Source organism: Propithecus coquereli, unplaced genomic scaffold (assembly GCF_000956105.1).
Source record: "Propithecus coquereli isolate 6110/MARCELLA unplaced genomic scaffold, Pcoq_1.0 Scaffold124, whole genome shotgun sequence".
Classification (NCBI taxonomy): Eukaryota; Metazoa; Chordata; class Mammalia; order Primates; family Indriidae; genus Propithecus; species Propithecus coquereli.
Genome location: NW_012136525.1, coordinates 424,929 through 437,885, shown reverse-complemented (window position 1 = coordinate 437,885; position 12,957 = coordinate 424,929). Strand labels below are relative to the sequence as shown.

The 12,957-nt window shown below is 43.3% G+C and overlaps 1 protein-coding gene across 1 annotated transcript in view; it reads left to right on the top strand.

The window, feature by feature from the left end:
- Positions 1-4,476: 4,476 nt before the first annotated feature.
- Positions 4,477-12,957, top strand: part of PHC1 (polyhomeotic homolog 1 (Drosophila)) — a 24,562-nt gene continuing 16,081 nt past the window's right edge. Inside the window, exons 1-5 of the mRNA XM_012637879.1 lie at positions 4,477-4,629; positions 6,583-6,693; positions 7,490-7,570; positions 8,145-8,294; positions 8,885-9,040. Coding sequence (XP_012493333.1) covers positions 4,516-4,629; positions 6,583-6,693; positions 7,490-7,570; positions 8,145-8,294; positions 8,885-9,040 — 612 coding nt within the window. The 5' untranslated portion in view covers positions 4,477-4,515. The remainder of the gene's footprint in view (positions 4,630-6,582; positions 6,694-7,489; positions 7,571-8,144; positions 8,295-8,884; positions 9,041-12,957) is intronic.

The window sequence follows — 12,957 nt, the reverse complement described above, 5'->3', positions numbered from 1 at the left end:
ATCCATGGCCTGGCAACATACCCTTTCACCTCCCCACACCTCATGTCTTTGCTTTTCCAGCCCTTTGGCTGCCCTCCGGTTTCTTCCTCCACATACTTGTTTGACTGGTTTCTAGAAGCCTGGCAGAGATTTTTCTCTAATTTAAATCTGGTTACCACAAATCAAGAGCCTGGAATCGAGACACTCCTTTCTCAATGTAAATCTAAATGGATCTAATTTATAAACAAAGAAAACACGTCTATTCCATGGGGCTTTTAAGGGAGAGAATGAAGAGCGGATTGACAGACAAAACAACTGGCTAGAACAGAGGTTAGGAAAAGACTATGATAGTAACAGAAAAAAACATCAATCCTAGTTAATCCCCAAGGCATCCCCCAGCCCCTTCCGTAAAGGTTAAAGAGGGCAGTTATCTTTGTTTTGTGCATTGATGTAATCCAAGTTTCTGAAACAGTGGCTGGCACGTAGTAGGTGCTCTATAAATATCTGTTGAATGTTGAAAGACTGAGAGAATAATTAAAACCGGATAAATGGATATCCTAAATACAATCACAAAGGCTCCCCCATCAAATGTTTAGTGGTCCCCGATACAACCCCATTGTTCTGCATCTCTTTATACGCCTGCCTTTCCCCGGGTTTTTGTCATTCTAACTCTTTTACACGCATATTTAAATCTAAAAACAGGCAAGCACACAAAAACCCCTGGAATGACAGACTTAAATGTTATTCAAAGTAAGTAACATTAGGTTGCTACTTTTAAAATGAATGTCAACTCCTAATGGGCTCACTGTTTCTGCAGCATTCTTTCCCTCCTTCTTGGAGTTGAGGGATTAAACAATCAACATTCTGTCTCCTTTCTCTCAATCTTAAAGTTTTTCTTTCCTCTCCTCTGCTTTATTTCCTTTTCCAGTCTGTGGTTTCACTTGGGCGGTTGCTTTGCTCTTTCTCCCTCTCTGCCTGTGGGTCCCCTTGATCCTTTCTTTCTACTCCTCATTCCCAGAAGCTCCAGAGAATACCTTCTTTTCCCCCTTTTCACGTCACTTCCCTCCCCTCTCCCATCTCCCTCTCCTCTCCGAGAGGTGCGTTCCCCACTAGAGGCCAGCACTTTCTTAGTTTCGCCCCTCCAACCCGCAAGCAGAACTCGGAGAGCAAGAAGGTGAAAAAAAGAGGAGAGCGGGCGAGCGAGAGAGGAAAAAACCCCGGGGCCTGGAGCGCAGAGGCCCGGGAGCAGCGTCGCCATGGCAACGGGCGCCGGCAGGAAACGAGGGCCGCGCGGGCGGGGGAGGAGGGCGCCGAGGGGAGGGGGAGGAACGGAGGAGGGGTCCGGCTGCCCCGGAAGCACCTCCCCGCCAGCCCCCTCCTCCAGCCCGGCCCGCAGCCCCCGGCCTGCAGCCCCCACCCTCTCGGCCGGGCAGGAAGTGACAGGCCCAGAGCGAGCCCCGGAGGCCAGGCTGAGCCGCGGCCGGGCCCGCACCCGGAGCGGCGGGAGGGGCGGGGAGCCGCGGCCGCGCCGGGCGCCTCCCACCCCGCTCTCGGCGCCCCCGCCCCTCCAGGAAGGGGAGGAGGCGCGGGGAGCCCGCCGCGGAGGCCGAGCGAGCCCCCTGTCCCGCTTGGCGACTGGGGACCCCAGCACATGAGGTGGACGCCTCCGGGGAAGACTTGGGTGCAGAGCCAGGCGCGAAGGTAACCGGGCGACCGAGGCTGGGGAGGGGCAGGACCTCTGGGGGCTTGGCTGCGCGGGGATGTTTCTTCAGCCACCTCAGTCTGTGTAACGCCCCAGGTACCTCCCCCAGTTGCTTTCCCTGCCTACCTCCAGCGCTGAGCTCTGCGGTCCTTCGGCTCTGCCGGTCCAAGTCTTCTTGCTCTTCATTTCGCTGTGCTTAGTGCTGTCTGTCCCTCACCCTAGTTGCCTCTGACTGCTCATTTTCTCATTCATTTTTCCTTCTCTGACTTTGGTCCTTCCCTCCGAGCATGCTGTGTAGTTATCGCCCTGCTTTTCATGGTCCGCCGGGTTCCTCAGCCTCCAATTCCTTGACTTCTGCCTGTCTCCCTGCTATCGGTATGCACATTTCCCTGCTCACTTGGGTCAGTTCACCACTGTATCTCCCCCCTTCCCCGTTGTATTTGATTTCTCTTTGGAACATCATTTTCTTCAAGGTTCTGCATAGAACAAGAACCCCTGGGCGTCTACTGTCCTTATTCTCCAGATTACTTCCATTTCTTTGGAACAGTCTTCCCTGAACCGCCCCCTTCTCCCGCCCCCTTTTCCATGCCCTGTTCTGTCTACAAGACAGTTTTATGCTTAGGGATACTGACTTCCTCCAGCTCTTGACCCAGTAGGCCAGTACCAGGTCCACCTCAGTATTCCTTCCTAGCTCCCTTCCGTAGCTCTGTGCGCCAGTCCAACCCATTCCAGCCCATACACACCCAGATGCTACCTTTCAGGATGACCATGGCTTAGCTGCTCTGGGGACCTTTGTGGCTCTGCTTCTCTCTTCCAGTTTAATTCTGAAAATTTCAATTCATCGTGCCTCCCAAACTGTTGGTGTTCATTTTCTGTATTTAATCTTGCAGTCACAACATTGATTATAAACGAATAGATTTATGTACCTGGGATCTAGGAATCCGGATTTTGGTGACAATTTCCCTTGATTTTATTGAAACATTTTAAGTTAGTCCCTTTGCATCTGTATCTCTGTTTCACAATCTGAAAAAAAAATATTAATAAGACTTCCATTTTTGGGAAGGCGAGGGGTTATATAGTTTGTAAGCATTTTCACATATGAAAGTGGGAATTATTGTCCCCTCTATAGCTAGTAAAGGAGTGTCATGTCTCTGAATCCAGTGAACAAAGTCCAGTATTCTATACAACTATGCCGTGCTGCCTCTAATCCTTACCCACTTTTTTTCTTCACATGCTGATAATGAGGATTCATGGGTCTGTATCTGTTTAGTGCTTTGATATTTTGGCAAAAGATGTGGGGAGAAGGTAGACTAGAGTTGAAGCTGATGTGATTTTTCCTGTGTACTTTTTGGTTTATATCCATGTTTACAGTGACATTTGCTATCACAAATGAAATCAACGAGTTTGGGGGGAGGGTAATGATGTGATCAGTTGATGCTGGGCATGAAATAGTGAGAAAGCTCCTCAACTTTATTGCCAAGGCCAAGCAGTTTGATTTTATTTACTATGCTTTTTTGTCTTGGATGCAATCCCTAAGATGAATCCACTCATCGTAATAAAACTATTGACAACTCTTAGCAGAAGTTCTGGTTTGATGTTTACATTCCTAAATCAAATAATGTTTTGGCGACCTGATATTTCTAGTGGCCCAGAGCCTTAAAACTAGACAATACAGTGTGTAGGTTTAACAAAAGAAAAAAAGATAAGAATGACTAAAAAACCTTATTGTCATTTAGTGCTGCTTTGAAAGAATATTTCTTCTTGCTTGTCATCTCATGTCTCCTTGCTTGGTTCTTAGCAGTGTTTGCGTATGTATCGTTTTGCAAATTTTAGTGTAGTCTCCAGAGGGTAAATCCTAACACTTAAGTGGACTAAAAAGTTGAATCTTACTTTATTGAAGATTTTCATTGTTGTATATTTAATGTGTGTCAATACCTGGGAGTCATTTGTTAAAGTGATACATTCCACTTAGTGTGAAGTGTTCTTTGCCAATGGGGAAACTGAGCTATAAGGAGAGAAAGGGACATGGCTGAGGTGTTTTTACTAGTAGCCTGAGTTGGAAGCAGGCAGCTTTGTGGGCTGTATGGCTGTAAGGCTAGCTCTTCTGCCTCCTAGTTTTATGACCTTCCGTGACCCACTTAACATATCTGTATCTTAGGTGGTCTTCCATAAAATGATGATAGTATTCGTACTGAGTGACACTGCCTTAATCATAGACTTTTTTTGGTTTGAAGAAGAAGCATGTGATAGTGTAAAGACTTAATACTTATCAGGGCAACTTCTTTAACCTCAGAAAACCTCATTTCCACAGTTGTAAAATGGGGTAATATAATAGTATTTACCGTATAGCACTGTAAGAGAGAGTACAGTAAATGATGACCATTGTTAAGATGACAGTGATGCAGATGGAGACAAAAGTGAGATGACCACAAATTTTAAGTGGGAAGATTTTAAATTGTCATGAAATGCTATGAGAATGTAAGGTGGTTTTAGTATTGTAAGGTGCTGTTTTACCTTCTGGCCATTTTATTTAATGACGACCATGAGGGAATATGTAAAGGTTGTTTCTTTTGAGACAATGCATACCTTCGAAAGATAGTAGTGTGGGGAGGATACGGTTGTAAGAGTGTATTGCAGATTTGGGAGTTCTAAGATCAGAGAAATCATGGCTATGGAAGAAGAAAAACATTCTTAAGATAACTTATGGATTTAGTGTGGTCTTGAATAATAACATGAAGTAACAGTTTAGGATGAAGGTATAAATTTTAATTCTTTACTGCTTTCATCTAGGTCTTGAGTCAGAGCACCAACCTTGGGGACCCTGGACCACTATCATGGAGACTGAGAGTGAGCAGAACTCCAACTCCACTAATGGGAGTTCCAGCTCAGGGGGCAGCTCTCGGCCCCAGATAGCTCAAATGTCACTGTATGAACGACAAGCAGTACAGGTGAGGCTCAACTCTGAGGGGCCATGATCTGTGAGTATTGGCTTGTGGTAGGCAAAGATGCTGGAAGATAATCGTCCTTAGTTCCTTTCTAGCAAACTGGAGAGAGTTGGATTAGTGATGACTAAGGTCCCTTCTAGTTCTGAGACTCTTAAAAAGATTTGGGCAAGCAAACAGAGAATGAAAGTCTTTCACCTAAGGATTTTTTAAAATAATACTCAGTTCATCTAGCCAGATTCTAACTAACCATTTTTCTTCATGGACTGTCAGGTTTTTAATCTTCGATGTTTCTTGTAAATCACCTTGAGTAATGGAAGTATCATGGACCTCTTTAGAGATTTATTTTTAAACAAATAGCAAATTCCATGTCTTTTTAATTCTGTTTGAGAAATAAGTCTTTTACTTAATAAAATATTTTTGTTAGAATATCTATGCATATCTTAAGAACAGTTTTAATTATTAAAGAATGAGAATATAGTAAAGTCCTGTTAACACTAAAACTGAACTACCAGTGTCATTTTTATAAACATCTATTAGCATTATGCTGTAGATATTTGAAAATGCCAATTAGTTTAAAATTTTACCCGATAAGAATCTTTTAGAAGTCACTGCTTACTATATTTTTCCATTATTTTCAACCGCTTAGGGCTCTATTACTCTTACTATCTACCTAGAATACAGTCTTTAATTTTCTTTACATTTATCGATATCTCATTTATTTTCAATCTGTCTTGTCTTTGCTGTGTCATGTATTTCCAGGTCCCACTTTAAGAAGTAAGAGTTCATGTGAATTAGATTGCTTTACTTTTCTTTGTATGCATGAATAGGCCATTGAATTACAGACACGCATTGCTTAATGATGGGGATATGGGCTGGGCATGGTGGCTCACGCCTGTAATCCTAGCACTATGGGAGGCAGAGGCGAGAGGATGGCTTGATCTCAGGAGTTTGAGACCGGCCTCAGCAAGAGTGAGACCTTGTCTCTGCTAAAAAGAGAAAGAAATTAGCCAGGCAACTGAAAATATATAAAAAAAAAATTAGCTGGGCAAGGGGGCACACGCCTATAGTCCCAGCTACTCAGGAGGCTAAGGCAGGAGGATCCTTTGAGCCCAGGAATTTGAGGTTGCTGTGAGCTAAGTTGACACCACAGCACTCTACCCGGGCAACAGAGCAAGACTCTGTCTCAAAAAAAAAAAAAAAGATGGGGATATGTGGATATGTTCTGAGAAATCTGTTATTAGGTGATTTCATCATTGTGCAAATATCATAGAGTGTGTTTACACAAACATAGATGGTGTAGCCTATCTCATACCTAGGCTGTGTGGTGTAGCCTATTGCTCCAACCACTGTGGAATATGCAGTCCGTTGACTAAAAAGTCATTGTGTGGGCCAGGCGCGGTGGCTCACGCCTGTAATCCTAGCTCTCTGGGAGGCCGAGGCGGGCGGATTGTTTGAGCTCAGGAGTTCGAAACCAGCCTGAGCAAGAGCGAGACCCCGTCTCTACTAAAATTAGAAAGAAATTAATCGGACAACTAAAAATATATAGAAAAAATTAGCCGGGCATGGTGGCGCATGCCTGTAGTCCCAGCTACTCGAGAGGCTGAGGCAGGAGGATCGCTTGAGCCCAGGCGTGTGAGGTTGCTGTGAGCTAGGCTGACGCCACAGCACTGTAGCCTGGGCAACACAGTGAGACTCTGTCTCAAAAAAAAAAAAAAAAAAAGTCATTGTGTGGCCCATGACTATAATTGCTTCCTCCAATTGTTAGAAGATTATATAGCCTTACTGGTTCTAATATGAAAATGGACAAATCTGATGTTGATAATTTAGCCCAATCTCCTATCTCCCTTGGTTTCTCTCTTTCTCATGGCTCCCTTGCACACGAATACAGTCACTTGCATAGAATAGTGGTTAAGAGTGATCCATTCTAAATGTTTTATTCTCTCTCTCCTTTCCTAGGCTCTGCAGGCATTGCAGCGGCAGCCCAATGCGGCTCAGTATTTCCACCAGTTCATGCTCCAGCAGCAGCTCAGTAATGCCCAGCTGCATAGCCTGGCTGCAGTCCAGCAGGTGAGAGGTCAGCAGTATCAGCTGGCCTGAGAGGGAGGGGACAAGCACTACAGGTGGGTAGGGGAGACTTGTAGCATACTGCATTCTGCACTAAGCCAAAGTGGGGACAGAGTCTTCTCTGCCTCCTGTCCTGTGGAAGAGTAGATGGATCTTAGTTCCTGGGGTTGCGGTAAGAACTGGGAAAATCACCTTTAAGAAGTAGAATGGCCATGTTCTAGATTTATGCTGTTTAATATGGTAGCCACTAGCCACATGTAGCTATTCAGTGCTTGAAATGTGGTTAGTCCAATTTGAGATGTGCTGTAAGATTTTAGAGTTCGAAGACTTAGTACAAAAGAAAGAATATAAAATATCTTAGTGATTTTTTTCAATATAAATTACATATTGAAATGACAATATTTTAGATATATTGAGTTAAATAAAATAAATTATGGAAGTTAACGTTTCCTGTTTCTTTTTATTTTTTAAAAATGTACATAGTAGAAAATTATATATGTGGCTCACATTATATTTGTATTGGATAGCTCCGGTTTAGACTTATCTTTGATTCGTGCTGTCACCTGACCAAAGGTTCTTAGTCCACCTAAAAGAAAGTGGGAACAGGAGGACAGATTGCCTGTCTAACTGGTGGGTTATGTGGGATAGTGAATATACTTTTCCTTATTCTGGAGTAGAATTTGTTCTTAATCTCTATATGTTTTTCTATATGTTTTTTGCCTGTGATATATTACTGGAAGACAGAGAGCTTTTTCCTTCATTGTCTCTGCTATTTCTTGTTTCCCCTCCCCTTTAACAGGCCACAATTGCTGCCAGTCGGCAGGCCAGCTCCCCAAACACCAGCACCAGCCAGCAGCAGACTACCACCACCCAGGCCTCAGTGAGTACTGATCTCCTGCTGAGAGGCTCCTCTGCCTGGGTCTTTGTTCCTAGGGTAAACTGCTTTGTGCCACTGACCTGAGAGTGTTTATTGAGCCGGCAGTGGATATTTACTGCTCTTATGTGGATAATAGTAGTAAAAGGGAAAGTAACCAACATGGATCTATATAGGAATCTATATGGGATCTATATGGGAATCTTTAAGGAGTAAGCCTAAGAAAGGAGGAAGGAAATTCTGGGGAAAAAGAGGAGATAACAAAGGAAACGGAGTCATCTGTGGACCCTTCAATGAGAAGTAAAATCTGTTCCATTTCATTCTTTTGCCTTCCCAACTGTTAACACTGGTGGTTAGGGACTGTTTTTTTTTTTGGTTTTTTTTTTCACTTTGGTAATACCTCAAAGTAGCCAGGATGACAGTTTTGGATAGGAAGTTATTATTCATTTCCCCCTGACTCCATGAAAGTGAGATATTCTGTTCTTGACTGTATCACTCTGAATTTGTCAGTCATATACATTTCCTTTTATCTCTCCTTAGTCATGGTTCCTTAGTCCTGGTTCCTTTCTATACCACACAGATCAATCTGGCCACCACGTCAGCTGCCCAGCTCATCAGCCGATCCCAGAGTGTGAGCTCTCCCAGTGCTACCACCTTGACCCAATCTGTGCTACTGGGGAACACCACCTCCCCACCCCTCAACCAGTCTCAGGCCCAGATGTATCTGCGGGTAAGCCACAGACACAGTCACCATTGTCTCGGGGTCATCATTGCCTGTCCCTGGCAAGCACTTGAGTGAAAGCTGTTTTATTTAACCATGGTTACCCATGTGTTTTGAGACAGGCTGATCTACTGTCCATGCCTTACTTACCCTAGAAGTGATGCTCAGTATTAGCCTGCAGATTACATTGATATTCTAAGCTAGAAAGTATTTGCCTTAACGTTTGACTAAATTAGTGCTAACACTAATACAGTCTAACCTTTAAACCTGTGGCTCCAGTACACAAATTCTAAGTGTTATCTCTCAGCCTACCTACTTACTATATATAAGTACTTGTTCTAAAATCCTCATTTTCTCAACTTCTTTGATGTTTGACTCTTCGTTGTCAGTCTATAGTTTTCTACACATTCTAGGTTTTCTTCTGGATGATTCATCGCATATGGAGAATGAGAGGCTCCTGGGTTGGTGTGGAAAGGGGCAGGGCTTGGCTGTTTAATATCTTCTGTTTATTTTGTCTTGTGGTCCTTCCCTTCCATTTCTCCTGTCTCTTCTTTTCCTCTTGTCCTCTCTGCTCTTCCTCTTCCTCCTCTCCTTGCCAGCCACAGCTGGGAAACATATTGCAGGTAAACCGAACCCTGGGCCGGAATGTGCCTCTAGCCTCCCAACTCATCCTGATGCCCAATGGGGCAGTGGCTGCAGTCCAGCAGGAGGTCCCATCTGCACAGTCTCCTGGAGTTCATGCAGATGCAGATCAGGTCAGTGGCAACCACTTTACCTGTGGATGGGCACTGGGGAGGATGAAGGGAATGACCATGGACCAGGGCCCACCCTTCTGCCCTATTACCACTTTTCAGAATTCTTATTTTTTTGTGTTTTTTATTTTTTCCTTCCATATTCATACAGAATTTGAATCTCTTACAACTTTTGAGTTAATCCGGGTGAGAAAGGCAAGTAGATTTGCCTGAAAATAGCCCTGTGGATTTGGGAAGTCTTATTCTCAATGCAGGGGAAATTTCCTGACATCCTTCTAGTCCTCTGAGGCTCAGTTTTATTTAGGGAGTCTCAATTCTCTTTCATAGTACTGTCTTCTGAAGATAAGGGTGGTTGAGGGAATTCTGTTAGTTAGAGGTGAAGCTGATCTGGCTGAGTTGCTGGAGGAATGTTTGGTTCCTTCTCATTGTGAGTTACTGTAGTTCTCAACTTTCAGTCTCCTGTTCCTATTCTAACAGTTTTTCCCAGAAAAGGTCTTCCTCACCATTACTTCCCATGACATATTCCCAAAATACATATATTTTTGAGCTTGAATATTTAGCTTCTTATGGATAGACTGTAACCTAGGATCTTATGATAATTATTTCATCCTCTTAGTTTATCAGTTATCTAGTAAATATTGAGCTCTTCTATTGATGTGCTCAGATATATACAGTTGGCCCTCATATCTTGTGGTTGCTGCCTCTTTGGGTTCAAGCAACCACAGATCAAAAATATCTGAAAGAAGAAACCAATAAAAAATAATACTACAACGATAAAGAATAATGCAAGCCGAGCATGGTGGTGCATGCTTATAGTTGCATCTACTCAGGAGGCTGAGGCAGGAGGAATGATTGAGGGCAGGAGTTCGAGACGAGCCGGGGCAACACAGTGAGACCCTGTCTCTACAAAAAATAGAAAAATTAGCCAGGCATGGAGGCTGAGGCAAGGAGGATCGCTTGAGCCCAGGAGTTTGAGGTTGCAGTGAGCTTTGATGACACCACTGCACTCTAGCCAGGGCAACAGAACAAGATGTTGTCTTAAAAACAAAAAAGCCATGTAACAACTGTTTACTTAGCATCTTACATTGTATTAGGTATTATAAATGCTTTAAAGATGACTTAAAGTATACTGGAGGATGTGTTATATGTGTAGGTTATATGCAAATACTATGCCATTTTATATAAAGGACTTGAACATCTGCAAATTTTGGTATCTGTGGGAGCCCTGGAACCAGTTCTCTGTGGATATCAAGGAATTTTGAAGTATTAAAAAAGAAATGTGAATCTAGTCTTCAAAGAGCTTAGAGAACAAGAGTGCCAACTAAATGATACTAACATTGAGTGACACATGAGTTCAGAGAAGAGTTGGTTGCATTACTTTACAGTGAGAAGAAAACTGGGGAGAGAATAGCAATGTAAGGGCATAGTTTACATATTTAAAAATGAGCGCATGTGGTGGGGGTTGGGGATGAGGGAGTGAATAAAGTGGAAACAACAGACCTGATGGTAGAAGAGGTCATTGCTAGGGAGCCTAAAAGCCAAGTGTGGGAGGTTGTAGTTAACTTCATAGGTAGCAGTGAGCATTGCTGGCTATTGAGCAGCAGATTAATTAACAGGATAAGCAAAGTACTTTAGAAAGAATCATGTAGTAACATGTGCCTGGAGAAGAGAAGTTAGGGAGCCTGCTAAGAGACTCTTGGGGTCATCTAGTAGTAAGGTAGGACCTTTGTCTTAGACTCTGGTAAAAGCAGTGGGAGCCAAGGATAAGGTTGGTCCTGTTTCCATATTCAGTTCTTTGAATTATCCATCCTCATTGATCAGATATTTGAATATCAGTATGTAGAGGGACAAAGGGTAGTGGTTAAAAATATGCATCTGATGTTCGGGTCAGATTCCAGCTCCACTACTTACTGTGTGACCTTGGGCAAATGACCCAACAACTTTCTGCTATAGTCTTTTCATCTATAACATAGATATTATAATATACTTACCTCAAGGTGTGTTGTGTGGACTCAGTGAGTTGATATGTGTAACTGATTGCACAGTGCGTGGACATAATGAGTGTTTAAGAGTGTTAACTGTTATTATTAATGTGTCCAACATTCCTTTGCCTTGTCTGCCCAGGAAAGTCATAATCACTGTATTTATGGAGATCATAGACCATTGAAACACCAGATATTAAACAAATAGTCACCTGAATGGTGAAATGATTGCTTTATTATAAAGTGCAGAGTGCTCTGAGAATATAGAAAGGGACCTAATTTAGCTTTGGGATGAGGGGTAGAAGTCAAGGAGTTGACATTTAAATTGGGGCCTGTAGAAGTTAGCCAGGTGGGGATGTGAGAGGAATGTTGAAGGCAGGAGAACATGTCCAGAGACTCCGAGGAGGGAAGGAGTGTGATTTGTTTGAGGAATTAAAAGGTTTGTATTCCTGGAGTGTGGCAAAGTGGGCTAGACAGGAGGAACCTCATCTTACAGGGCCCTGGGGACTGTGTTTAGGATTTTGGGCTTTATATGAAGAGCAATGGGAAGCTATAGAAGGATTTTAAACATGGAAGTGACATGGAGAGATTTGAGTGTTTTTTGTTTTTTTTAAAGACCATGTTGACTCTTCTATGTAGACTAAATAAGAATGCTGTGAGTGGTGTGCCTATGGGGGGGAATAACAGTGTTATAACAGTTTATTATAGCTTAGGGGAAAGATGGTGTTTGGATTGGCAGGGGTAACTATGGAGATGGACAGAAATGCATAGATTTGAGAATAACTTAGAAGAATCATTGAAGAAGGTGAACTGATTCAGTGGATGGGGGGATTGAGGGAGATGCCAGATACTAGGTCTGATATGGCAGTGGAGTGGCCGGTGGTGGTGTTACGAGATGAAGAACACGGGAGAAGTGGATTTAGAGTGAAGTTCAGTTTTGGACGTGCAGACTTAGAAGTGCTTGTGAGCCATTCAGGAGATACTGAGACGGCAGTTCTACACATGTGGTTCTTAAGCTCTGAGGAGAGGTCTGGGTTGGAGATGAACATTTGAGAGCAGTAGGCATATAGATGATAATTGAAGCCAAGGGAATGTTTAAAACTGCTTAGGGAGAAGGTATGGATTGAAGAGAAGAATGTTTGATAACAGGGTTCTGAGGAATAGGATGAGCCCTTGGAGAGGCACTTCATGGTTGGTTAGAGGGTGATGGGCTGACAAAGGGAAGTGGGAAAGAGCAACAGAGATGGGAAAATCTGAACTGTGTAGTGTCATGAAGACAAGGGAACAGAATGTTAAAAGGGGTGTGTCTGTGGGGGTAGGTGTGTGTGTGTGTGTGGGTGTGTGGGTGGGTGGAGGGAGGAGTACTCAGCTCCTTCGAATGTAGTAGAGAGGGAATGGAGGATGGATTTGTTAATATGGAGGGAGAGCTGTTTCAATGGAGTTGGGGGCAGTGAATCTAAAATAGCATGAGTCTGAAGAATGAGTGTATAGTGGGAATGAACGCAGTGATTGTTAATAATTATTAAGACTTTAGCAGTGACAGGAAAGAAGGGCAGAGTTGGGGCAGGGGAATGTGTGGTTCTAACAGAGAAAGACAGGTTGAAAGACAGGAGACAGTTGATACTGTGAGCTTCTTGAGAAGGCAGGAAGAGATGGGATCCAGAGCTTAGAGACGGATTGGTTGCCCTTTGATAGGAAGGAGGATAAGAGGGAGAGAAGGGGAAAGTGATGGGTGCATATGCAAGTAAATATAGATTTGGCGGTAGAACTGATGAAGTAAGGCTCATATAATGCTTTTTATTTTCTCTACGGATGTGAAGAGTGAGAGGAGAAAGAGAAGGTAGTTCTGAGGTATAGGGAGAGTGGGAAAGTTTGAAATAGCCATTATGGAAAGGAAGCTGATTAGAAAAACTATATAATTACCAGATAGTAATATGT